Genomic DNA, 23,512 nt, shown 5'->3' on the forward strand with positions numbered 1-23,512 from the left:
ATTCCACCTTGTTGTTTCACGCTCCAATAAGATTTCTGTACATTTTATTGAGACAAGATCATTGTTCAGAAAAACAATGATTTCAAAATTCTTCTCTCAAAATTTATTTTCCTCTCGCACAACAAGAAGAAAACTCCACTTGTGCTGCCTATTGCTCCCCTTTCCAAGGGAACCTGTTCCATTATTTAAAGAGATTCAGTTTTTCCTTTTCAACTGCCCTCCTCTTCCCTCAACTTTGCCTGAAGACATGCTGTTTGAGTTAGAACCCTTTGGTTGCAGGTAGTAGAATCCAACTTGAGTGCACTTTAGCCAGAAAATAGGACTTTAAATCATAATAATAAAAAAACCCAATGGTAGGAATGCCGTGGGTCTCAGGAAAGGACTTGAACGAGTATTGCAAAGCCATCAGCACTCCTTCCACCCTTCTTTGCTGTTCCTCTTTGCTTCGTTTTTCTCTTTCCTGTACACTAGCTTCTTGTGGCTTCCTGTTGTCGACTGAAGAAATGCACAAGCTAAAAGTTGAGAGTTATGTTTTATTCAGTGGATTTTCTGAGGATGTCAAGCCTAGGAGACAGGACTCTCAGATGGCTCTGAGGCACTACTCTGAAGAGGGAAGGGAAGAGCCAGGATATAAAGGAGTTTTGTAACAAAAACCAGGTAATTGGAACATCAAAAGATTACTGTTAATTAAAGAAAACCAGACATCTCAAGTTAATGAATTTAGTGCTTTTCTATGTATGGGAAGATGCAAAGTTCTGGGCTCATTGAAATCATTCCTTTGATATGCACCTCAGCTAACTAGGGCTGGTATCCTGTTTTTTTCCATCTTGAGTCTCCTCCGGGTGCACCCTTGGGCGTGACTGCAGTGGCTGATGGCTTGATGGCCGGGCATCTTTTGTTTACTGATGTGGCAGGAGGCATTCTTAGTCCACAGTGTCCACATGGCAGAATCCCAGTTGCAGGAGTGAGAACCCAACTGGCTAGCTTGGATCAGGCCTAATCCCCTGGCCAAGTTCAGCTAAGATGGCTTAACGGGGATCAGATTTACCCTCCTGCCTGAAAAAGATAAACACACAAAATATAGAAGCAATGGGCTTTGAACATGGATATCAGGTAGCAGGACAATAAACCTTGAGAGAGGGCAAACAGACGAGGTGAGCCTTATGGTTGCCCCAGCTTGCTGCCTGGAGAGAGTTTCCAGAATGCAGCATGGGGAGGGGGAACCCAGGTGGAGCCCAGTGGTCTCTCTGAGTTGAGAAGACAGAGCTGGAATCCAGGGAAGGCATGGTGGATAGAGATAGCAGGACAGAGTACTAGAGAGAGAAGAGAGCTGGAGAGAGAGAGAGGGAGAGAAAGAGAGATGTGAGGGAGAGAGAAAGAGGGGGAGAGAGAGAGTTAGTTCAAGATCTGGCTCACGGGAGGATCTCCTTGAGGCTTCAGCTAAGTCGTGATCAGCACATGGCTGTGAAGAAACTACTGGAAGCCAGGGAAAGAGCCACCTAAAAGGATCAGAGGGTACACTTCTAGGAGCCTTCACAAGGCCTGGAATAGTTTATTTCCACTGGTCAGAATGGTAAGCCTTGTAATTCACAAGGTACCCAGTAGAGTATTCAGAATGAGATAGGAGGGAAGGGGGCAGGGCACAACTTTTAAAAGAATGACATAGCCATTGAGGTTACAGTAGAAACTGGTTAGACCCTACTAGGCCCAAGATGGCAGAAGATCTGGCTTCCAGTAGACCTTGAGCCTCATTATACACTCATTGTAATACATTAGGATGTAAATGACATACCCACAGGGGCCATGATGGTTCCAAGGCCGAACGAAAAAGGCCAAAAAGTGGGCTGGGCGGTAGCCCAGTTCCTGGAAATCCCTGCCCCTTTCCCAAAATAGTTGGAATAATCCTCCCACTCATTAGCCGATGAAATTAGCCAGCCCATAAAAACTAACCACCCCATATTTCAGGGCCACTCTCACCTTTTGAGAGGGACCGCATTCTGTGTAAATAAACAGACATCTCTCCAAATAAACTGCTTTCACTTTGCTATGGCTCGCTCTTGAATTGTTTCCCGTGCGAAGCCAAGGACCTTCACTTGGCGGTCTGTCCCATGGACTCACCCAAGACCTGCGACATGACCATCCTCTTGTGCCCCATCTTCCTATAACAAGAAGAGAATCATCAATTTAGCCTTCAAGTCTGTTCTGGTCCTGCCTAACAAAGTTTAAAATCAAACCTGAAGGGACTTCCCTGGTGGCACAGTGGTTAAGGATCCGTCTGCCAATGCAGGAGACACAGGTTCGAGCCCTGGTCTGGGAAGATCCCACATGCCACAGAGCAACTAAGCCCGTGTACCACAACTACTGAGCCTGCGCTCTAGAGCCCGCGAGCCACGACTACTGAGCCTGCGTGCCACAACTACTGAAGCCTGTGTGCCTAGAGCCTGTGCTCTGCAACAAGAGAAACCACCGCAATAAGAAGCCCGCGCACCGGAACGAAGAGTAGCCCCCACTTGCCACAACTAGAGAAAGCCCGCGCACAGCAACAAAAACCCAATGCAGCCAAATAAATAAATTAATTAAATAAATTTTAAAAAAATCAAACCTGAAAGAATCCAACAGTTTCTGTTAGGGAACCGTTGACTGAAACAGCCTGCCTTGGCCAGGCATAATAACCACTTGCATGAGTTGTCCCGAACAGGAGGTCCCCATAAGGAACAGGGTGCTGCCACCAAAAACTAACCGGGAGAATTTGGGAGGGGCCAAGAGGAGAGAGGAGACGCCAGACTATAACATGTCCTGCCAACCTCCCAGAAACCCTCACGCTGGGATCCATCTTGGCTAAGAGATGTGTGCACTATCCAGAAGGGCCTTGAATTGGACCAAATATGGGGACAAGCAAGATGATTGACCAGAGACACCCAGAAAGCTGACCCCACCACCATAAACCCTGAGACTGTAAGCCACGTGGCAGAGCAGTTCTCCTGAGTTCCCTTATCCCACTGCTCTCTGCCCGGGTGCCCCTTCCCAATAAAGTCTTTTGCTTTGTCAGTACGTTTGTCTCCTCGGACAATTCATTTCCAAGTGTTAGACAAGAGGATTGGTGAGGTTGGGTGAGCAAATGCAGACCCTTTAAAGCAATACTGCGTGCTACCCATTCCATGGGACCCAACTCTCCAGGTTTAGGGGAATCTTCCTATAGCTAAAACATGCATGGGAAACCCAGAGGATGGTACACCATGCAATCGGGAAAGGTTTCTAAAACGCACCAGAGCCCTCTCTCAGGCCCTGGAAGGGTTCCCCCTTCCAGTAACATCTCTAAGTAATTTAACTGCATCCCAGAACAAAGCTCAAGAATATTTATGCAAATACAAAAACATACAGCACCCAGTAGGGTAAAATTCATGATTCTGGCATCCAATCAACCATCAGCTGAAGGAAAGAAGCAGAAAAGGAAGAGGAAGGAATAAAGTTCTATCTCAGAAATTTTATGGATGTTATAGTCACCTCCTCTCCTATCTTACGGCTATTAATATTTTCTTCTTTACACATCATAGTATTGTTTGAATTATTACAAAAGCATCCATTACTATTGTTATTTTTAAAAACTTGGTCAACGAAATGAATCACTAAAGTGAGAATACCAAACAAAAAGAGAACAAGAGAAATTTCTGCAGTGCTTTGAAAGGATGAAGTTCTCTCTCTCCCTACTTCCTTTGCCTCCTCTTTCTGCCTACCTTTGCAGGAAGTCCTCAGTTTCTTTACCTCCATCTCTAACCTGTCCTTCCTTTCTCAGGTTAACTGAATACAGAATGCATGGCTAGTTTTTGGAGAAAATTTTGTTCTTGTCTTTGATATTTAAATTGGCAGATTTTAACATCTTACACATACTTCTCAAAGAAGAAGGGGTACTTCTCAACAGCCCCTCACTGGTAGTTCAGTGCCTTTTGTTCTGCCCTCTACCCTGCTTCCCCGGCCCTGCTCGTTTGCCTGAAACCCATCTGCCCTGTCCCTAGGCAAAGGGAATTTCAACTTTGGCCTGCATCCGTTCAGAGGGCAAACACGTCCCACACCACACCTCCCGTTCTCCTTCAGGTGGAATCTCTTTCTGGCATGGAGTGGGGACGCCTCCGTCAATTGAGGAAAAGTGGAGACGTCAGGAGAATGTGGAGAAAGCAGACAAAGGGAGAGGGAGAAAAAGGTACAGGGCCGGAGATCGGTAGATAATAGGACCACTCAGTAGCGGGAGGGAGAAGCGCGTGTAAAGCGACCAGACACCATGGGGACGAGGGGAGGAGAGCGAGCAGAAGAGGCGCGCCCCAGGCTGACCGCCCAGGCAGTCAGCCCTGCATCGCAAGAGGCGAGCACGGCCGGAGGGGTCCGCGGGCGGGGCGGGACGTTTGTTGCCAGGGCAGATCGGGGGCTTAGCGTGCCCCTGCCCGCAGCCGCCCGAGATGAGCGAGGCCAGCCGGGTGTGCTCCGGCTACTACAGCCTCAACCGCAGCTTCGTGGAGCCCTTCCAGTGTCCCCAGCGCGGCGAGGGGGCCACCCTCATCTACTGCTGTGGCTTCGCTGACCTCAAGTACTGCTGCAGTGAGCCGGGCAGCTACTTCCCCTACAAGCACAGCTACATGTGGAGCCTCAGGTGGGTAGGCAGGGGGCTGGCGGCCATGGGGCTGGGGAGGCGACGAGTCGTGCCACGACGGGAGGAGGGAGGTCGCCCGCGTCCTTACGACCTGCTCGGATCCCCCCGGGGGGACAGGAGCCTCCGAGGGCTGATGAGGGCCCTGCAGAGAACCCACTCGGTGCCACCCCCATCCGGCGAGGGTCGGGCAGTGGCGCCAGAAGTGTGAATACGCCGGGGTCCCCGGGCGAGGCGCGCGCGGGAGGAGAGCGGGCTCTGCGCCCAGAGCGCAAGCAGGGCCGCCCGGCGGGAGCGGACTACTCTTCACTCTCTCTCGCCGGCACCAGTCCGAGGCCTGCGGCTCTGCGGGCAGAGAAAGACAAGCACATAACTTAAGGAGGAGGTTTTAATTCTCTTTTTTATTTGTTTGGGCATTTGGTGCATTTGAATGGAAAAGGAGCTCCTTTGAGACTCAATGTGTTAACCAAAGATCAGAGTATTTTAAGCCTCTTTGCCAGTGAGAAGGAATTGGCTGTATCATTTAAAGTATCAAGAAAGGGTGTGTGTGTGTGTGTGTGTGTGTGTGTGTGTGTGTGTGTGTGTGTGTGTGTGTGTGTGTGTGTGTGTGTGTGTATGTTTCGACATGCACAGGCAACAGGGCTTTGTAATTTGCCCTCTCAGTTGATCTCACACAGACCCCCAAACAGAAGTGGAGACCCACAGAGAGGAAGAGTTTCAGTTGCTGTGATTACACACTCCGTTGAACCTTTGCAGGACACCCCCTTTCTCAACACTTGAGCTCTTTGGCCATTGCTGGAAAGTGAAGAGACTTTCAAAGGTGGTGTCTTTCTTGCCTCTTTTTCCTATGATGGTAATTTAACATATTCCAATTCGTATTTACACAGATATTTTCATTACGAAATGCTTTTCCCCCCTCCACTCCAAAGGACTGCAGACTTAGAACCTGATTCTTTCATTTTGACTGGAGAATGAATGGGGTGCCAGGGTTACAGGAAAGAACTGCCACCCCACCTCAAACTGTTACTGACAAATTAGCTTATGTCTGGGAGAGAGAGAGAGGCTAACTCTGCTAAGTAAGAAGAAGAGTATTAGTTCTCCCAATCTCCTACCATGGTCCAGACTTTAGCACACATGTCAAGTCTACAGCAAATGACTTTAAATGTTATTTCTTAGAGCAATAAAGTCATTTGTTTTTGCACACTGCAAGCTTCAAAAAAATCTCAGAAGGAGTGCCTACTTACCAACAAGTTCAACTAACAAATTTGTATCATGCCAGAACAGGAAATGATGACAATTTATCCCTATTACTTGGGGAAGCAATTTGTATTGCACTGGCATATTATCCGGCCTTTTGGAAAATAACATAGTAGCCTGGCTCTGAGTCTTTGGAGGTGTTAATAATGGTGGCAGCACCTCCATGAGAGACTGGCAACTCTTAAGTCAAACTCAATTGGAAAAGTGCCTGGGATTCTCAGGTCCCTGAATAGTTCCAAAGTGACAAGCAGCAGAGGATAGAAAACCTTCCTAAGGTTTATGAGGGCCCAAAGGAATGAACAGCTTGCTGGGGTCTTCATTTAGCATTGACAATGCAGCTCAGTTCCTGGGAAATATAAAAATCATTTCAACTGATGGCATCAGTTGGCAATGTTAAACCTGGGTTTCTATATGTATATGTATAGCTGATTCACTTTGTTATAAAGCAGAAACTAACACACCATGGTAAATCAATCATACTCCAATACAGATGTTAAAAAAAAAACCCACCTGGGGTTCTTCCTTAGTTATTGAGCTCTGAGAACACAAAGGGAAGGTAAAAATTTAGAACTTCATTTCCCTCATATTCTTTGCTCTCTCCCCTAATTTAAAATAGTCCAACTGTGAAAAATATCCCAGAAGTCATTAGCATTTGTTCTGAGATTCTGCAGCCACTGCAGAAAGGCACAGGTACGGTACCTCCAGGTGAATGAAGTTGCTAAGTAGGAGAATTCATTAATGTGACAGCAGCTACAGACCCTCTCTCAGGGACTGCAAAGCAAACTGCCCTATGGTGCTGTGAGGAAAGCATAATTCTCCCTTTTCTGTGTCTGGCCCACTCCCATCTCTTCTCCTCTTATAAATCCCTAACCTCTAAGGGTTTCCTTTGGAAACCTTCAGGACCTAGGAAAATAATGTGTGTTGCACAGGGCTACACTTGAGTTCAATAAGTTATGTGTTGAAATGAATATTTTAGGAGATTCCCAGAGCTCCATCTTTATCTAGAGTTTTGCGTGCATAAAGCAACATTTCTATAAAGTGGAACTATGACAGTGAAACAGTTTGTCAGGATTATGAAGAACATCCTTTTATAACAGGAAGAAGTGACATGCTTTGTTTTTGTTTTTCCTTCCAATCATGTGGCCTGGTTTTTAAACTGTGTACATGTGAAGTCTGTAATACATACATTGAATTTAATTAAGTTGACAATTTTACTTTTAATTGACTAAATTATTTTTTCACTTTGAAGATGTTTTTAATAACCGGGTTCTCATTTCAGGGATCTTTCCAGATGTCTGGCCTCCTAGCTGCTTTATGAAGCAGATAATGTTAATTAAGTGGATTATGTTCCCATGTGTCTGTGCAGTCCTAACCCTCCCTACACATATGATCTACAAAAGTCAGCTTTGGTGCAAACAAGCATGAAAGAGGAGTTGCCAGAGCCAGGGAGTCTACCTCTTGGAAGAGAGGGCATCAAGTGAGGGCAAACTCCAATTTAAATATGCAACTATATACTGACTCTAGCCAGAAAATTACCCAGTCTTCACTTCTGTGCAGGGCTAGGGGAACTGGGCTGATAGTAATTAACAAGCACAAGAATCTTTTGAAGTCTGCCCCCATGTCTGGCTCAGGAGGCAATCTCTAAATTGCAAGGGGGCTTTATCTCCTTAAATTAAGGATAAGTAGGATGAGCTTAGCCCCTCACTTTTTTTTTTTTTTTTTTTTTTTGTGGTACTCGGGCCTCTCACTGTTGTGGCCTCTCCCATTGCGGAGAACAGGCTCCGGACGCGCAGGCTCAGCGGCCATGGCTCACGGGCCCAGCCGCTCCGCGGCATGTGGGATCTTCCCGGACCGGGGCACGAACCCGTGTCCCCTGCATCGGCAGGCGGACTCTCAACCACTGCGCCACCAGGGAAGCCCAGCCCCTCACTTTTAATTTTGTTCTTCCTCCCAAAGCAGTGACACACCTAGCACCCCTGGTCAAATTCTCCCTTCCCTCACTTTTGGCATGTCACATTTGTTCGCGCCCTAATCTCTGGGAAATAGTAGAAGCTGAAAGGCAAGACAGGAAAATAATGAAGGAAAAGATCACTACTTTTCAGTGATCATTTCAATGATTGTTACTTTTCAATGATGATTACTTTTCAATGACTACTAATGGACCAAGCACCAGTCAATTATCGTTTATTTCCATTTATGAAACATTAATTACAAGCTAAATACTCTATTAAACACTTTTAATAAGTGTGCACATGACTATGGGAAAGTCAATAGAAGCATCTGCTCTTAAGCAGCTTAAAATCTAATTATAGGTATGTACATACCCACACATACATATTGCTCATGAAAGTAAAGTACATATGTTTGCATATTAGTCTTGCAAGATAATTTTCTTTTTTCCAAACTTCTTTTCCCATTTAAAAATAAGTTCACAGGTTTCTGAAAATTGTATTATTTCTCAAGTGATTAGACTTATAGATAACTGTATCAGAAGGAATTGTTACAAATTTAGTGCAAATAATATCATATTTACACTGCATTTTTAGAGGAAAGTACAAGGGTTTCTTCCTAAATGCTAGAAGCTATTGGTGTTATGCTCTTTTAGAAAGGAAAAATTCAGATTGAATATGAACTTTACATAACTTTCATAAACATTGCTTTCCTTTAATTAAACTTTGTTCTCCTCTCTTGTAATGGTTGTGGTTTTGTATATTAATACATGATAACTCCCATACATGTCTCCAAAATAAAAGTTCTACACTTCCGGTAAACATTTGTTTCACTGTTTTTGCAGAGGTAGATATCTTTCTATTCATCTTTTATTGGTGAACCTAATCTTTCCTCCTAAAATATATTAATAATAGAGGTTTATCTGATAGAAATGTTTTTGAACCATCCCTAGAGAATCATGTGACCTTTTACTGTAATATGAATTCACATGGTATTCTATACCAATATTAACATAAAAATGTATAGAGAAATATCATAAGAATTTGATGGTAGAAAAAGGTGAGCCATAGATTTCAATCATATACTGTTTATAATAAAACATAATTTGGTATGAATGACTGAAGCAAGTATTAACAATATTTAAACCTTTGTTTTATGTGCAAACAAGTTTGTGTGACAGTCACAGTGTTTTTTCTGTTTTCCTCAGCATTGGCGCTCTGATTGGACTGGGAATTGCTGCCCTTGTTTTACTTGCCTTTGTCATCAGCGTCTGTGTTCTTTGCTACTTATTTCTGTATACAAAGCCTCAGAGATTAGACACTGGCCTTAAACTTCAACACCTAGAGGCTATTTCCACTCAAGAAGGTAATCAGTAACTGTTATTTGTAACCAATTACCTGTAGTCTGTTCAAAATAATAACCTGTGCCTGGGTGACAGATCATTCTGTTAGCAATGAATGCTTTTTAAAAATTCAGTTTATTGGGCTTCCCTGGTGGCGCAGTGGTTGAGAGTCCGCTTGCTGATGCAGGGGACACGGGTTCGTGCCCCGGTCCGGGAAGATCCCACATGCCGCGGAGCGGCTGGGCCCGTGAGCCATGGCCGCTGAGCCTGTGCGTCCGGAGCCTGTGCCCCGCAACAGGAGAGGCCACAACAGTGAGAGGCCCGCGTACCGCAAAAAAAAAAAAAAAAAAAAAAAAAAAAAAAAAAAAAAAATTCAGTTTATTATATGTCTTTATAAAACTTCACGTTAAATTAGGTCTTAATGATGAAATACCTTGGAGGGATTGTGCCCAAGGAAAAACAGTGGTAGGATGTAAATATTCTCATGAAAAAATAATACACTGATCCAGTAAATCCACTTTAATTTATTTATGTGTCTCTCAGTTTTAAAGGTTGTATCCTCTTGGAATTTTTAAATTTTGTTTTTGATGGAGCCAAGGAAGTCAAATAGATAGAGGAACAAAATATTCGATAATTAATTGTCAGTGTTGCATTGCTCTAGATTGGTTAGTCAGTAGTCAGTTAGGCATTACCTGTGTGCCTATGGTATGCAGAATTCAGAGGAGGTGTATTAAGTAATTCAGAGTCATATAAAAGAAACTAAAGAATAAATAGAAGTCAGTCTTTGTTCTTGAATAGATCACAAACTAGTTACGCTATACAGGTATGTGTATGTGTGTGTTTGTGTGTGTAGTGCAAGTATAAAGTAGAAATGTTTATGTAAGGTTTTCAGAACTGAGTCTCTTTGTTATCTTAATTATAATGTGCTACACATACTACTCATTATCATTATGAAACAGAAAGAATTGTTAAATTTTTTTGTGAATATAAATTTCTATTAGTGTATTTTAAAAGTAGTGATCATGAATTTTATTTAGATATACGTATTTTGAATATATTTTTAATAAAAATTTAGAATCTCTATATTACAGATATATATGTTTAGAATAAGACACAGGTGCTCACTAACTTCTATTTAAAAAGAAAGTGAAAAACTTTCTTCCAAAAAATTTAGAAAATTTCCTTCCCATATGCTCCATTTTAGCTGAATGCAGAAACATGTTTATGGAGTACATGATCTGCGATCTTCTCAAATACACCAGCACCGCATGATTACTTTAGCTCTAGTTTTATTCTCTGTAGAGACCTCAGAGGGTGCCCTGTATCACAAAGCAAGAAGCCAAGATCCCTTTGGAGTTCTTTTTATGAAGTACTGTTTGGAGATTACATGGCCGAATTGACCAGTTGTTAGTTGAATTTAGTCCGATGGCTTAGACTCCGTTTCTCCACAGGCAAAATGAAGCAGTGGATTATCAAATAATCAAAAAGTAAAATAATTTTTGTCTCAATTGCTTAGATAATTTAAAGTATCAGTTCTTAAATTTTATTGTGTGTAAGAATCACTTAGGGAGTTTGTTAAAACCACCAACTCCAGACTCTGCATTTTAAAACAAATAGCTCCTCTTCCTGCCCTGCCCTTGCTCCCCTGCTGCCTACTCTCCACAGAGAAGCCAGAGTGAGCCTGGTAAAACCTAAGTCAGGTCAGGTCACTACTCTGGTCAAAACCCTAATTGCTTCCCATCTTTCAATAGATATGGAGTCCTAAATGTGAACTATGGGGGCTTTTGTGGTCTGCCCTTTACACCTTTATTTCTAGCATCTTATGCCCAGCCACCTTGGCCTCTTTGCTGTTCCTTGAAATTCCTGCCTCAGGGCCTTTGCGCATGCTGTGCCCATTGTCTGGAATGTTTTTCCCCCACTTTTACTTTCTTTAAATCTTTACTAAAAGTCACCTTCCCAGGGAGTTCTTCCCTGGTCACTCAATCTGCATCTTTAACTTCAACATTTCATGCCTTCTTCCTGCTTTACTTTTCTCCTAAGCACTTACCACTAATCAACTATATATTTTACTTACCTGTTGTCCAATTTTTCTCTACTCCAACTAGAAAGTAAGTTCCAGGAAAGCAGAAATTTTTGTCTTGTTTGCTCACTACTGTTTCTCTAGTGCTTAGAACACAACAAATGTTTGTTGAATGAATTGAATGAAGTAGCACTGCACCTCTGTCGTAGGTGATCAAAGGAACATGTTTATTGTCACCATTATAGTCATCAAACATTCACTGAGTGCCTCTTCTATACAATGCAGTGTGCTAAATAAAAATTGATTATTTTTCCTGATCTATCTCAGGGACTGCTCCAGAATTTTATTTCAAGCTGGATCTGAGAGCCCAGCAACAGAATTAGTTGGCTTGTTGACTCAAGTCTTTGTAGTCTTATGGCTCTTTAGCTAAGGAGATCCATGAGTGCACATCCTATGTAGTTAGTTGAGGCTACTTTCTTACAATGAAATATCCCCACTCTGGCCCTCTGAAAAACACTGTTTATCAAGTCAGCAAATTAATTCAATACACCTTTCCTGAGTGCTTACTCTTGGTAAGGCAGAATTTTATATGATCATTGCCTTCTGCTGCTTTCAAATTAGATGATTTTGGGCCCTTTGGTTGACATTAACCAAATAAGACATAGTGGAGAGCAGAAAACGAAATAGGTAATCCAAATGTCACCTGGAATAGGAAGAGAAAACGGTTCATATTTGAAAGCGACCCTTCAAAGTGATAATTAAAAACCATTGCTGTGCCTATCGTTAAATATGCATGCTTCATTCCAGTGATTCTCCCACCGAGGGATAAATGTCAGTGTTCTAGCTAGTGAGAAAACAAGGCTTTATTCCACTTAAGGAATGCCTTAAAGGTTAGGAACATTATGTTTGTGTAATAATTAAGCAAGTAAAATTACATTGGAGGAAAATTGGTTTCACCAGTTACCACTCCTTTCTTTGAAAACTATCTGTTCTTAAGAGTCGGCCTCCCATTATTTTAATTTTTAGAATTGAGACTTTTTTCATTATAGGCAATTTGAATGGCCTAAAGGGAAACGTGCTTTTGTGCACATACTAAAACTGACTTAAGGCACTGGACTTTTTTGTTTCTGTAAATGACAGTAGCATTAAAGAAGAAACAACAGGCCCAAAACGGAGCCCTTTGTGCTAAGCCCCACATCAGCAAACCAAAACCTTACCTCACTGCAGTTTCAGCCTCTCCCAGGAGTGAAATTTTAAACCTATCCGTCTGGAATTTCCTGATCAACACTAGTAAGGTAATCTTCAGGATAGACCCCTGCCCCTCCCCTAAAGGAGGGTGACCTGCCTGAAAAAAAATCCTTTCTTTTGTTTATGACTTCCTTGTCCTATCCCCTTCTGCCTATAAGACTCTTCATTTCCTACATCTTCTCAGAGCCCCTTTCTACTTGTTAGATGGGATGCTGTCCAATTCACAAGTCGTTGGATAAAGCCAACTAGGTCTTCAAATTCACTCCGCTGAATTTTGTTTTTTTAACAATAGTCTAATCTTAGACTATTTTGCCAAGATTTTTCTTTCATGTACCTTTGTTCTATTGGGGTTCATTATTTTTAATGTATACAATTTAAGACTTTATACATTTTGAATTGATCCTGAAAATAGCAGGTCTCTCTCTGGTAGTGCCTGTAGAGTTTAATTGGGCTACCTCCAGGGCTCACTTTGTACAGAGGTTCTATTGCTAAGCAATTGATCGGTCTTTACATTGTGTTCCATAATCATTTTCTTTCTTTTTAACTTTTGTGTTTTGAGTTACGCCTGTATCAAATGCCAATGTTTAAAAGAATACCGTGGTTTGTAAATTGTACTGTATTGGACAAACAGTTCTGAGCAGAAGATGGCTGTGTGAAGGGCATCTTTCTGAGTAGACACCCCTGGGGCGAGGGCTCATTTCATCAGACGTGGAAGAATTAATGGTTAATGGGGGAGCAATTAAAGGGATGAATGTCTTAGATCCCTGCTTCCCAAACTTTTCCACTGGAGAATCCTTAAAGGTGGATAAGAAAGGAATGTCTACCTCCAGAATTCCAAGGGTTAGAATGGAAAGCCCTGGCTTGTGAGCTTTAAATTATGTGAAGTTGCCCATTATATTTTTTAAATTGTGGGAATTTTTAATTTGATTGCTAATATAATGACTTGTTGTACTCTAATAATAACATTATATCCTTTCCATTTCTGAGTAAAACTGATGCTCCAAGAAGATAAAATATATTCATCCTGCGGTTTTGAGTATCCATTGACACCCTAGGGCTGTGGAGAGGGGTGGAGAATCGAGAGGGTTTTTAGAAGCAGAGTTTTTGATGAAAATAAGAAGGGCAGAGAGTAGAGCTGCTTGACACAAATAAAATAATATTGTTGTATGGGAATAATAGACAACTCCAATTATCTATTATTTGGTTGTCTCTTTTGCAAGGGCAGGCAATATAAATGGAAAAGGGTAAGCAAATCAGCAGTAAGGCACAGGTTGTTTAGGAGAAAAGCATAAATTATATATAGAATACTGAGAAAGCAAGCAAATTTGACGATTGTGTATACAATTGTTTGTTCTGCCTGTGAGCAAAATGGGACTTGGACCGTTCAGAATAGTCTACTATATTTCTTCTTAGAAGACACCCTTATACCCCTGGAAAGAAAACCTTTCCCTTAATTCACTTTCATTTTAGGAAAATTAGAAAATATAGAAAAACAAATAAACAAATAACTTCATCCACGATCCCACCACACAGAGATAACAGATATTAACACCACGGTGAATATCCTTCATGGATTTTTTTCTATATATCTATAGATACATGTTTATATAACAAAATTGGGAAAAAAACGAATCCTATAACAGCTTTTCTTTTTTCGCTGAACAATGACATCATCGTTTGCCAATAAATAAACACCACTTTTAATGATTACGTTTTATTACCTTGATGGAGTGCTACGAATTTTTATTCTTTTATTTTGACATAGTTCACACTTCCAGAAAAGTTGCAAGAAAAGTATAGAAAAGGTTGCATACCTTTTCCCAGATTTACTAATTGTTAATATTTTACCTCACTTTTTTCAAAATTGACTTTCTTTTGGTGTATATTTTCTGAACCATTTGAAAATAATTTGCAGATATCATGCTTTTTAACCACAAATATTTCAGTATGTGTTTCTTAGGAACAAGGATTTTTTTTCCCTACATAGTATTACAGTACATTTATCAAAGTCAGGAAATGTAACAGTGATATAGTAATATTATCTAATCTGCAGTTCATATTAAAATTTTCCAATATCCTTAAATAGCTATTTTTTTCTTATCTACGATCTAGTCCAGAGTTACATCTTGTAATTAGTTATATTTCTTTAGTCTTTTCTTTTTGTTTTTTGAAACTTATTTTTATTTTAAATCATCCTTTTACCTTTCTTTTTTTCAATTGAAGTATAGTTGATTTACAATGTTGTGTTAGTTTCTGGCTATACAGCAAAGTGAGTCAGATATATATATATATATATATATGAATATACAAAGTTACTATTTTTCCTTTTGCCATTACTAAGTAATTTGTTGGGAGGTATGAAAAAATCCTGTTCCTCCTCCAACTTTCACGCACCCATTGATGGCTCTTGACTGAATCTTTTTATTCAAAATTTCAAGATAATTTTAGAATTATTATTATGATAGCTATGAAATGGTGATTTTCTAACCTCATCATTCCTTCTGTGTTTATTAGTTGTTATTCTACTACAAGGAAGAGCTTTCCCTTTCCCCCTATTTACCTATTAATTAATTTATTAATATCAGTATGGACTCAGATTCTTTATTCTAAAATAGTCTATTACTATCATCATTTATTGATTCTTAAATTATCTCAGATTTGGCCTGTGGGAGCCCCTTTAAACTGGGTCCTATATCCTTTTGAAATATGTCCATCACTTTTTGAGCATTTTTTTTTGCTCTCTGTCACAAAATGTTCTTGAGCAGCCTGTGCTTTTCCTGTTCCAGCCCTGAAATCTGCCATTTTTCCAAGAAGTCTCCAAGAAGTTGCCCTTTTAGTTGGAATGGTGTTTAAAAACCAGTCTGGGTATATCATATTTTATTAAATTATTGACTTTGAACTAGCTTCCATTTTTTTCTATTATACACAAGCATTGAACATTGAAGTATTTTCCTAGCATAAATCCCTAGGAATGGAATTGCTAACCAAAGATTTGGTACATATAAAAGTCTTTGGATACAAATTGCTAACTGTCCTCCAGAAAAGTACTATTTCATGAGTATTTTTATTTCAAAAGATATATATCTTACTAATTTCACTGAGGGAAACAATACAGTGTTTTATTTTAAATTTATCTAATTACGAGCAAGGGTGGACATTCTCATATTTATTTGTCATTTTCTTTGTGGTATATTGTTGCTCATATCTTATACACATTTTTCTATGGGGGTGTTCATTTTTCATTGCTTTATAGGAACTTTCCATACAGTAACTAAATTCTTTTTCACATATATTGCAAGTATTTTTCATAGTTGTTCCCTTTTTAATTTTATGTGACAATTTTTCAACTGTAGAAGTTTCTCCTTTTGTGATTTCCTTTAATTTCATACTTAGAAAGTTCTTACTTCACTTTAAGATATAAAGATATTCACCTATATTTTCTTCTAATACAATACACACATTCACTTGTTTTTTAACATTTAAATCTTTAATAATCCTGGAATTAAAAGTTTTGTGTAAAGTGTGAGGTAGGGATATGCCTTTATTTTTATTTTACAAATGAGCCAATTGTCTAAATATTTATTGGGAAATCTATCCTTGTTTTCTTGCCAATTTAAAATGTCACCTTTGTCATCAACTAAATTCTTATATATACTGGGATCTGTTTTTAGACTTTCTGTTCTGTTAAATTTATCAGTCTGTTTATTCTTAAGCCAATAATATACTTTAAAAATTATTGTAGCTATATAATTTAATATCTAATTAGGGAAGATTTTCTCTTCCTTCCCATTATGCTTCTTTTTCAAAGTTTCTTAGCTACTCTTGTTTCAGTATTCCAAATAAACTTCTGAATCACATTGTCAAATTTTTAAAAATCAAGTGGCAATTTGAAGGGTTTTGTACTAAATTTATAGATAACTTTGGGAGCTATTTTTCTTAGTAGCCTTAACATTGCTTCAACCAAATTCTACTCAACACATTTATTAATTACGCTGCCACATTATTTTTAAATGCCATTCTTTGTTTCAGAGAGGCTTTAAAAACTCACTGAGATCTTAGTAGAAGATGGGGTAATTTGAACTCAATGGCAGAAAAGGTCACTTGTGTCTCCTAAAGGGGCCTTTCTACTGAAAATAATGAGTCTGGAATTTCCTACAACTCTTTTTGTTTCTAGAATGTAGAAAACCAAATTGCTCAGCAGAGCTCCTGCTACTTTTAGCATTTGTGAGTCCTCCTCAGGGAGCAGGGTTAAGCAATGCTGGCTGATGCTGGAACCAAAAAGCAAAATAGAAGCCAGTCTCTCAATTGTGAAAATCCATTTAAAGGATTTAAAATATCAGCCAAATTCCTTTGTGAGCTATGTTAGTCATCTATAGTTGAATTTAACAATGCAGAAAAGAAAAAAAAAAGTCCAATTGTGGAAAAAATAGGGTAGGAAAAACATTTCTGGAGAGAACTGCCTTCATTCCTTGATGGATGGGCAAAGCAAAAGGGCAAGTCTAAGATTCTAACTTTCACAATGAATTTTTAACTGTATTTACACGAGATACCTGCGTATCCTCAAGGGGAAGGCAGGGCATTGAAGAAGGGAGAAGTCAGTAGGTCAGGAGGTCAGTAGGCAAGTTTTGCTCACTTCACCATTTACCTCAGATCCAGTTCTTTGCATCGTATTAAATTTAAAGAGAAAATGTCCCCTAGTAAATAAAGAACACTTTTAGGGTGCAAATTTAAGATTGCTTGTTTCCACTAGAAAGAAATGCAGGGTGAGTGGGATGTGTAGATTTCTACTAAAGTGAGCCAGCTGATTAGTCATTGAAGCTGCTGTTGGGCAGCAGATAGGTAATGCAGAAGCTAGAAGGACACAGGCAGATAATGGCAGAAAAGCTTAATTATCGCTCTGCCACATAGCCAGGAGATGAGACCTGCAGAGGGCCCAGCATTCTTTTGATATTTTGAAATGGCAGGTAAGAGCAGAGTTCATAGAAGATTTATAGGATAAATGGATCCCTGAGGAATGCTTCTGAAAATGAATGTAAAATTTAACTATTATAGAAAAAATATATTGGCCTAGTTTGTGATGAGGATAGGCAGATTTTGTTTGATGAATTTAATTTAAATGGTGAATTTTATTTGCTTGATGAATTGCATTTAAATTTTGGCAAAGGCCAAAACAAAGCTTTAATTTAAATGCCAGGCTGAGAGGTATAGGATTAAAGGAAGGTTGAGACTTACATATGATGACCAGACTGAAGAAAAGAATAAAAATGGGACACTAGCAGCAGAAAGAGCAACTAATGTCAACCCAGGAAAGCACAGTGATGTTGGATCTTCCCAGTCGGCACTCAGGTAAAGAAAAGGAGAAATTAAATAAAAAAAAACCCTTTATATGTAACAAATCCCTTAAGAGCTCAATGGTATAACAGATTTCTTGTTTAAAATTTAATCCGTGTTGTAACCTCGTGACAGAAGAGGCAGCTGGTTTTATCTCTACTCTGTTGGTTAAGAAATTCGTTTCTATTTATTAAAGGAAAACTAGGAAAAGGTGAGGTTGCTGAGACTTTTCCTCTTCTCTCTTTTAAAATCATTCCAAAGGGATGCAGTTAGCTGGACTCTGATATCACTACAGCACAGCCCACTTACAGCAGTTGTTTTTTCCATAATATGCCCAATTAATTCTATCTTACCAGAGGGATATACATTGAAAGCACGTTTGGACTTTTATAAGCTGCAGGAAGAGAGGGAACACCAGGGTGTTGACTTGCTAATCAAAGCTCCTGCTTCAAATAGTGTCAGTATGGTGTTTATATCAAATCTTTTCTTGTTCCTGTAGCAAATCAGTTTGGTTAGGGGAACTGCATTGCCTTAAGAAGCCAATCTAAGAAATGATCTTTGTACCTGCACTGGTTAGAAGGATCCAGTAGTCAAGGAAATAATGAATCAGGGCTGGGGAGTGGGGGGTTTTACAAGTCCTAGATGAAGGAAAATCTATTGATAGGATACTGGAATGTATTTTGCAAGCCTTTAAATCTCAGAGGGCAGTAGACAGGTTAAACTCATTCAGTTGTTTCCAGAAAAACGCTTAATGGAAACCAGAGTTGTCAGAATAGAGATGGCTTAAGAGAGAACCCCAGACTAAGGGGTTCTTAGAGAGAACCCCAAACTAAGTGAGGAAATAAATTCCTGAGTTTAACTCCCATAAAAAGAAAAAAAAACCCTGTATGTGACAAGGTAGAAAAACCACCTTGAAAGTCTCACTAGAATATTAAGAATTTAAGTATGTAAAAACCTTAGGAAACATGAAGGACTTGAATTAATCAAATGTTATAGTCTTCAGACTTCCAGGATTTCAAATAAAAGGTTAAAATTTCAGATGTTTGGGCTTCCCTGGTGACGTAGTGGTTGAGAGTCCGCCTGCCGATGCAGGGGACACGGGTTCGTGCCCCGGTCCGGGAAGATCCCACATGCCGCGGAGCGGCTGGGCCCATGAGCCATGGCCGCTGAGCCTGCGCGTCCGCCCCGCAACGGGAGAGGCCGCAACAGTGAGAGGCCCGCGTACCAGGAAAAAAAAAAAATTTTAGATGTTTAAAAAAATGCTAGAGGGGCAAGATAGGGGAAGAGGATTAAGAGGCACAAACTATTATGTATAAAATAAATAACCTACAAGGATATATTATTGTACAGCATAGGGAATATAGCTAATATTTATAACTTTAAATGGAGTATAATCTATAAAAATATTGAATCACTATGTTGTATGCCTAAAACTAATATGATATAAATCAACCATACTTCAATAAACAAAGAAAAGAAATGCTTATATAAGATACAAATTCTGCCCAGATAATATGAAACTAATTTACATCTTAAATCCTTGGTCTTTTACCTTTACCTGCTGTGATACCGGAGAGTACAAACGATACTGAACCAATAAAAATAAGCCTACAAACATTTTGTTTTTCAAATGTTACAAATGTTATATAAGGAAAATAGTTTCAAGGGTCTCTCTCTCTCTCTCTCTCTCTCTCTCTCTCTCTATATATATATATATACCCCATTACTTAAGTATTTAGTAGTTAAATTTGAATCCATATATCTTTTAAAGTCTACTTTGCAAATAACAGTCAAGAATTTATCAGGTCATCAAATTTTCATGCTAGCTTTCCCTACTCCATTTATCTTAAACAATTTTGCTTGCTGACTGGGCAAAGAGCTACTTGCCAGGCTAGAAAATGTTGTGCCTATAACAAATTAACTTTTTGTTGTTTTTGTTTAAAAATCAAATTATATAGTCAAAACATTATGATGGGATGTTTAGAAGTAGAACATTAATTTAACACCAAAAGAGTTCAGATGTAATGAAATAAAGCCATATATTGTACCGCTCTAGGCCCTATATTTTAAAATTATGATACTTTTAATATTAGCCCAGAGAATAATGCCACACATGTTTCAGGCCTATGGGCAAGATCTGGGAGCTGTAGTGAGACATCATCCTTCAAAACTTATCAATAATATTGCTCCTTTGAGTGTTGATCTATGAAAACCACCCATAGTGAGGGATGTCCTCAGTGACTCTAGAAAGCAGTCTATACAATTAGTTATAAATGGGCAAAGCCAGGCAGTATGAACACACTTAAAGGTGAGGCTTAGACTTATCTAAAGAAAAAAAGTGAAAAAGTCACATAAGAAGAGAAACTAGATGGCAAAAAAGTAGAGGAAAGCTACTTCTAATAGTGAAACCTCTTGGCTAGTGAGTCCCCTTTCCCCTTAGGTAGGTTTGGAGCAGATTTTCCAAAACCTAAAGGACAAATAAGAGTTTTTCAAGCAAAGATTAGAGAGTTAGGGATATCAGGCAGCTGGAAGTATGCAAAGGCATGGGGCAGAGAGAGAGCAAGAGAGCAGGCCAAGTCTGGGGAGCCTGTCAGTCAGTATTTCTGTATGTCTGAAATGCCAAGTACCAGGAAGGGAATGGGGCGAGCTGAGCCGGGACAGGGAAGTAGGGCTCATCCTCAGCCTAACCAAGAAATTAAGATTTGATCCTAAAGAATTTTAAGCACAGGGAAGCTGATAGTAAATGCTCTGAGGAAACATTATGAAAGTATTAACTATTATTGTATTGCTGATAGTTTTGCATCTTTTCTCACTTAACATTGTATTCTGAGCATTTTCAATGTAATTAAAAATTTCTTGGAAATCACTTTTTCAGATTAAATGGCTGCATCATACTTATGTATGATAATTTAGCAATTTCCCTATTATAAATTTAGGGTACTTACATTTTTTTGGTATTGAAAAGAATCAGTGAATATCTTTATAAGTTTCAGAGCTCATCTCTTATGGTTTCCTTGGGAACCTCATGCAAAAATCACAAGGTAGGAACACTCCAGACTTAAAAATAAATGTACCAGTTTACACTCCCATCATGCCATCCCACTGGCCCTGCTTTCTAGGGCCAAGCAGGACATCCCCCACTATGGGTTGATTTCATAGACTAACACTCAAAGGGGTAATATTATTGATAAGTTTTGAAGGATGATGTCTCACTACAGCTTCCAGATCTTGCCCATAGGCCTGAAACATGCATGGCATTATTCTCTGGGCTAATATTAAAAGTATCTTGTTTAAAATGTGGAGCCTTGAGTGGTACGATATATGGCTTTATTTTTTTTCTTCTGAATTTTTGTAACGGTAAAATAAATTACTTAAATTACTCTTGGCCAAGAAAGATTTTATCTGTTCCTAATTGAGACATGAAAAATGGTAATTACCTTTTGAATTTACATTTCTTTCTGACTAGGACATTGGAGATTCAGTAGATCTTTTGCCCATCTCTTTACTGATTAAGAGGTGTTAATGTCTTACATATTGATATGTAAATTCTGGTTATATGTTAGACATGAATCATGTGTTCTAAACATTTCTTCCCAGTTGGCTTTCAATCTTGTCTTTTGCAATCTACAACTTTAAAGTTTTTACTATGCCACACTTTCAATCTTATCATTTCACTCAACAAATTTATTGAACATTAGCTATGTACAATGCAATTCTTCTGCATCATCAATGAAAAATATAGTAAAAGATCTCTGGCATGTGGTGCTTACATTTTAGTGAGAGGAGACAGATAATAAACATAATAAAAAGGTAAATTATATTAGAAAATAAATGCTATGGGAAAAACTGGAGAGCAAAGGGATTGGGGATGGGGTGGGGGGAATGTAGGTTGCAATTTTAAATACAGTGTTTAGGTCTCATTGAAAAGGTGACTTCTGAGCAAGGATTGGAAATTAGGGAGTTATCCTGCAGACAATCTGAGGGAAGAGCATGCCAGACAGAGTGAACAGCCAGTGCAAAGGCCCTGTGGCTGGAACATGCCTGAAATGTTTGATCAAAGAGGTTGGAGTGAATGAGAGGATGAAGTAGAAAAAGATGAAGTCAGGGAGATTAATGGTGTGTGTGTGTGTGTGTGTGTGTGTGTGTGTGTGTGGACATGTAGGCCATTATAAAGACTTGGGTGAAATGGAGGGTTCTTTGCAGAGGACACGCTTTGACTTATGTTTCAAAGGATCACTCTGAGTGTTGTGCTGAAAATAGAACAGTGGTAGCAGTGAAGGTGGTCTGATTTTGGATGTGTTTTAAAAAATGTAGTCAACAGGCTATCAGATAAATTGGTGGTGGGGTTGAGGGAAGAGGAACCAAGACTGACAGAGGTGTTTGTCCTGAGCAACTGAACACATGGAAGTTGCCGGCAATTGAGAAGAGGAAGACTGTAAGTGGATTGGGCTCTTTTTTTTTTTTTTTTTTTCCTGGGAATGATCCAAATATTAGTTTTGGACTAAGTTGGAGATGTCTGCTAGATATCCAAGTGGAGATGGCAAGTTGAGTCTGGAGTTCAGGAGAGGTGTGGGTTAGAGATACATATCTGGGAGTCATCAGCAGAGATGGTATTAAAAACTGTGGGATTAATCAGCCTAAGATGCTTGGGAGAGGAAAAGGGACCAACAAGAAAGATGGAAAAGGAGCAATGGTGACACAGGAGCGAGTCAAGGAAGGGTGGCATCTGGGAAGCCAAGAAAGAAAATGCTGCTGATAGGTCAAATAAGATGTGGCTTGTGAGCTGAACTGTGGGTTTAGCAACAGGGGGTTATTAGTAACATCTGTGATTTCTTGCACTGCTTTTACATAATTATAAAATTATTTAAATATATTTAAATTTGTATATTTTGGTGAAATATATGACATTATTTTCACACTTAATTTTTCTAACATCATTCATTGATTAATAATCCATTTCTTTGCTATGAGCTTGTTAGTCTAACTTCTGATGAACAAATATCCACATTCCTCTACCCTTGTGCATTTTGGACTCATTTATATAGAACGAGTGAATGGGATTGTGGGATGAACATGCTCTTTTTAAATGTTACATCTCAACTGATTATAATGGCAAAGCCTTAAGATTGTTGTAAATTATTATGATTGATTTTAGTTTTGTTCCCTTTATGCATAAGGACAGTCACACTTTTATTAAGCAACCCAGAAATTGTTACCTTCTGACCAAATGTGTAGTTTCCTCCGTGGAAGTGTGGAGAAAGAAAGGTAAGCATGGAAACGAAATCCTTACTTCTGTTACTGAGTATTTCCCTTATTTGACTTTCAGGAGAAAATGCTCAAAAACAACTTTGAAATGATTCAATTCTCACTCATCCATAAGGTCTTTAGGACATCATATTTCCAACATTCCTAAAAAGTTTATTTTTTTTAAGGACAAATTTTAAAGTAAGATTTGATGCCATAATTTCAAATAGTTATTTCATTTTGTTTTGTGTATTTGCAGGCAGCTCAAATAGAAAAACCAAAGCCCCCAGTTCAAATTCAACAAATGAAACATTCTATGAAGCTGATGATATAATTCAAGAAAAAACAATGGATATGACACAAATCAACACTGCTTACTGTTAAATATCCTGTGTTGTAAAAGCTCACTGGAGAGATGGAGCAACAAAAATAAAGAGTTCACTTCAAATACAGTTTGTAATAATACTTTTCAAAAACTCAC

The 23,512-nt window shown here is 39.3% G+C and overlaps 2 protein-coding genes across 2 annotated transcripts in view; one reads left to right on the top strand and one right to left on the bottom strand.

Moving 5' to 3' along the window:
* Nucleotides 1–512: 512 nt before the first annotated feature.
* Nucleotides 513–23,512, bottom strand: part of SREK1IP1 (SREK1 interacting protein 1) — an 84,866-nt gene continuing 61,866 nt past the window's right edge. The window contains exons 6-7 of the mRNA XM_060143002.1: nt 1,978–2,159; nt 513–1,056 (exon numbers count right to left, since the gene is read on the bottom strand). Coding sequence (XP_059998985.1) covers nt 1,045–1,056; nt 1,978–2,159 — 194 coding nt within the window. The 3' untranslated portion in view covers nt 513–1,044. The remainder of the gene's footprint in view (nt 1,057–1,977; nt 2,160–23,512) is intronic.
* SHISAL2B (shisa like 2B) lies at nt 4,452–23,415 on the top strand. Its single transcript, XM_060143004.1, has 3 exons — nt 4,452–4,642; nt 9,054–9,211; nt 23,291–23,415. The coding sequence occupies exons 1-3, from the start codon at nt 4,452–4,454 to the stop codon at nt 23,413–23,415; spliced, it is 474 nt and encodes a 157-aa protein (XP_059998987.1).

The sequence above is a fragment of the Lagenorhynchus albirostris genome, chromosome 3 (assembly GCF_949774975.1).
Source record: "Lagenorhynchus albirostris chromosome 3, mLagAlb1.1, whole genome shotgun sequence".
Classification (NCBI taxonomy): domain Eukaryota; kingdom Metazoa; phylum Chordata; class Mammalia; order Artiodactyla; family Delphinidae; genus Lagenorhynchus; species Lagenorhynchus albirostris.

Excerpts from the sequence above, each read along its gene's own strand:
- SHISAL2B (XM_060143004.1), top strand. The coding sequence starts at position 4,452 with ATGAGCGAGGCCAGCCGGGTGTGCTCCGGCTACTACAGCCTCAACCGC. Across the intron at positions 4,643-9,053 it reads AGCTACATGTGGAGCCTCAG|CATTGGCGCTCTGATTGGAC; the intron begins GTGGGTAGGCAG and ends TGTTTTCCTCAG. Across the intron at positions 9,212-23,290 it reads GGCTATTTCCACTCAAGAAG|GCAGCTCAAATAGAAAAACC; the intron begins GTAATCAGTAAC and ends GTGTATTTGCAG.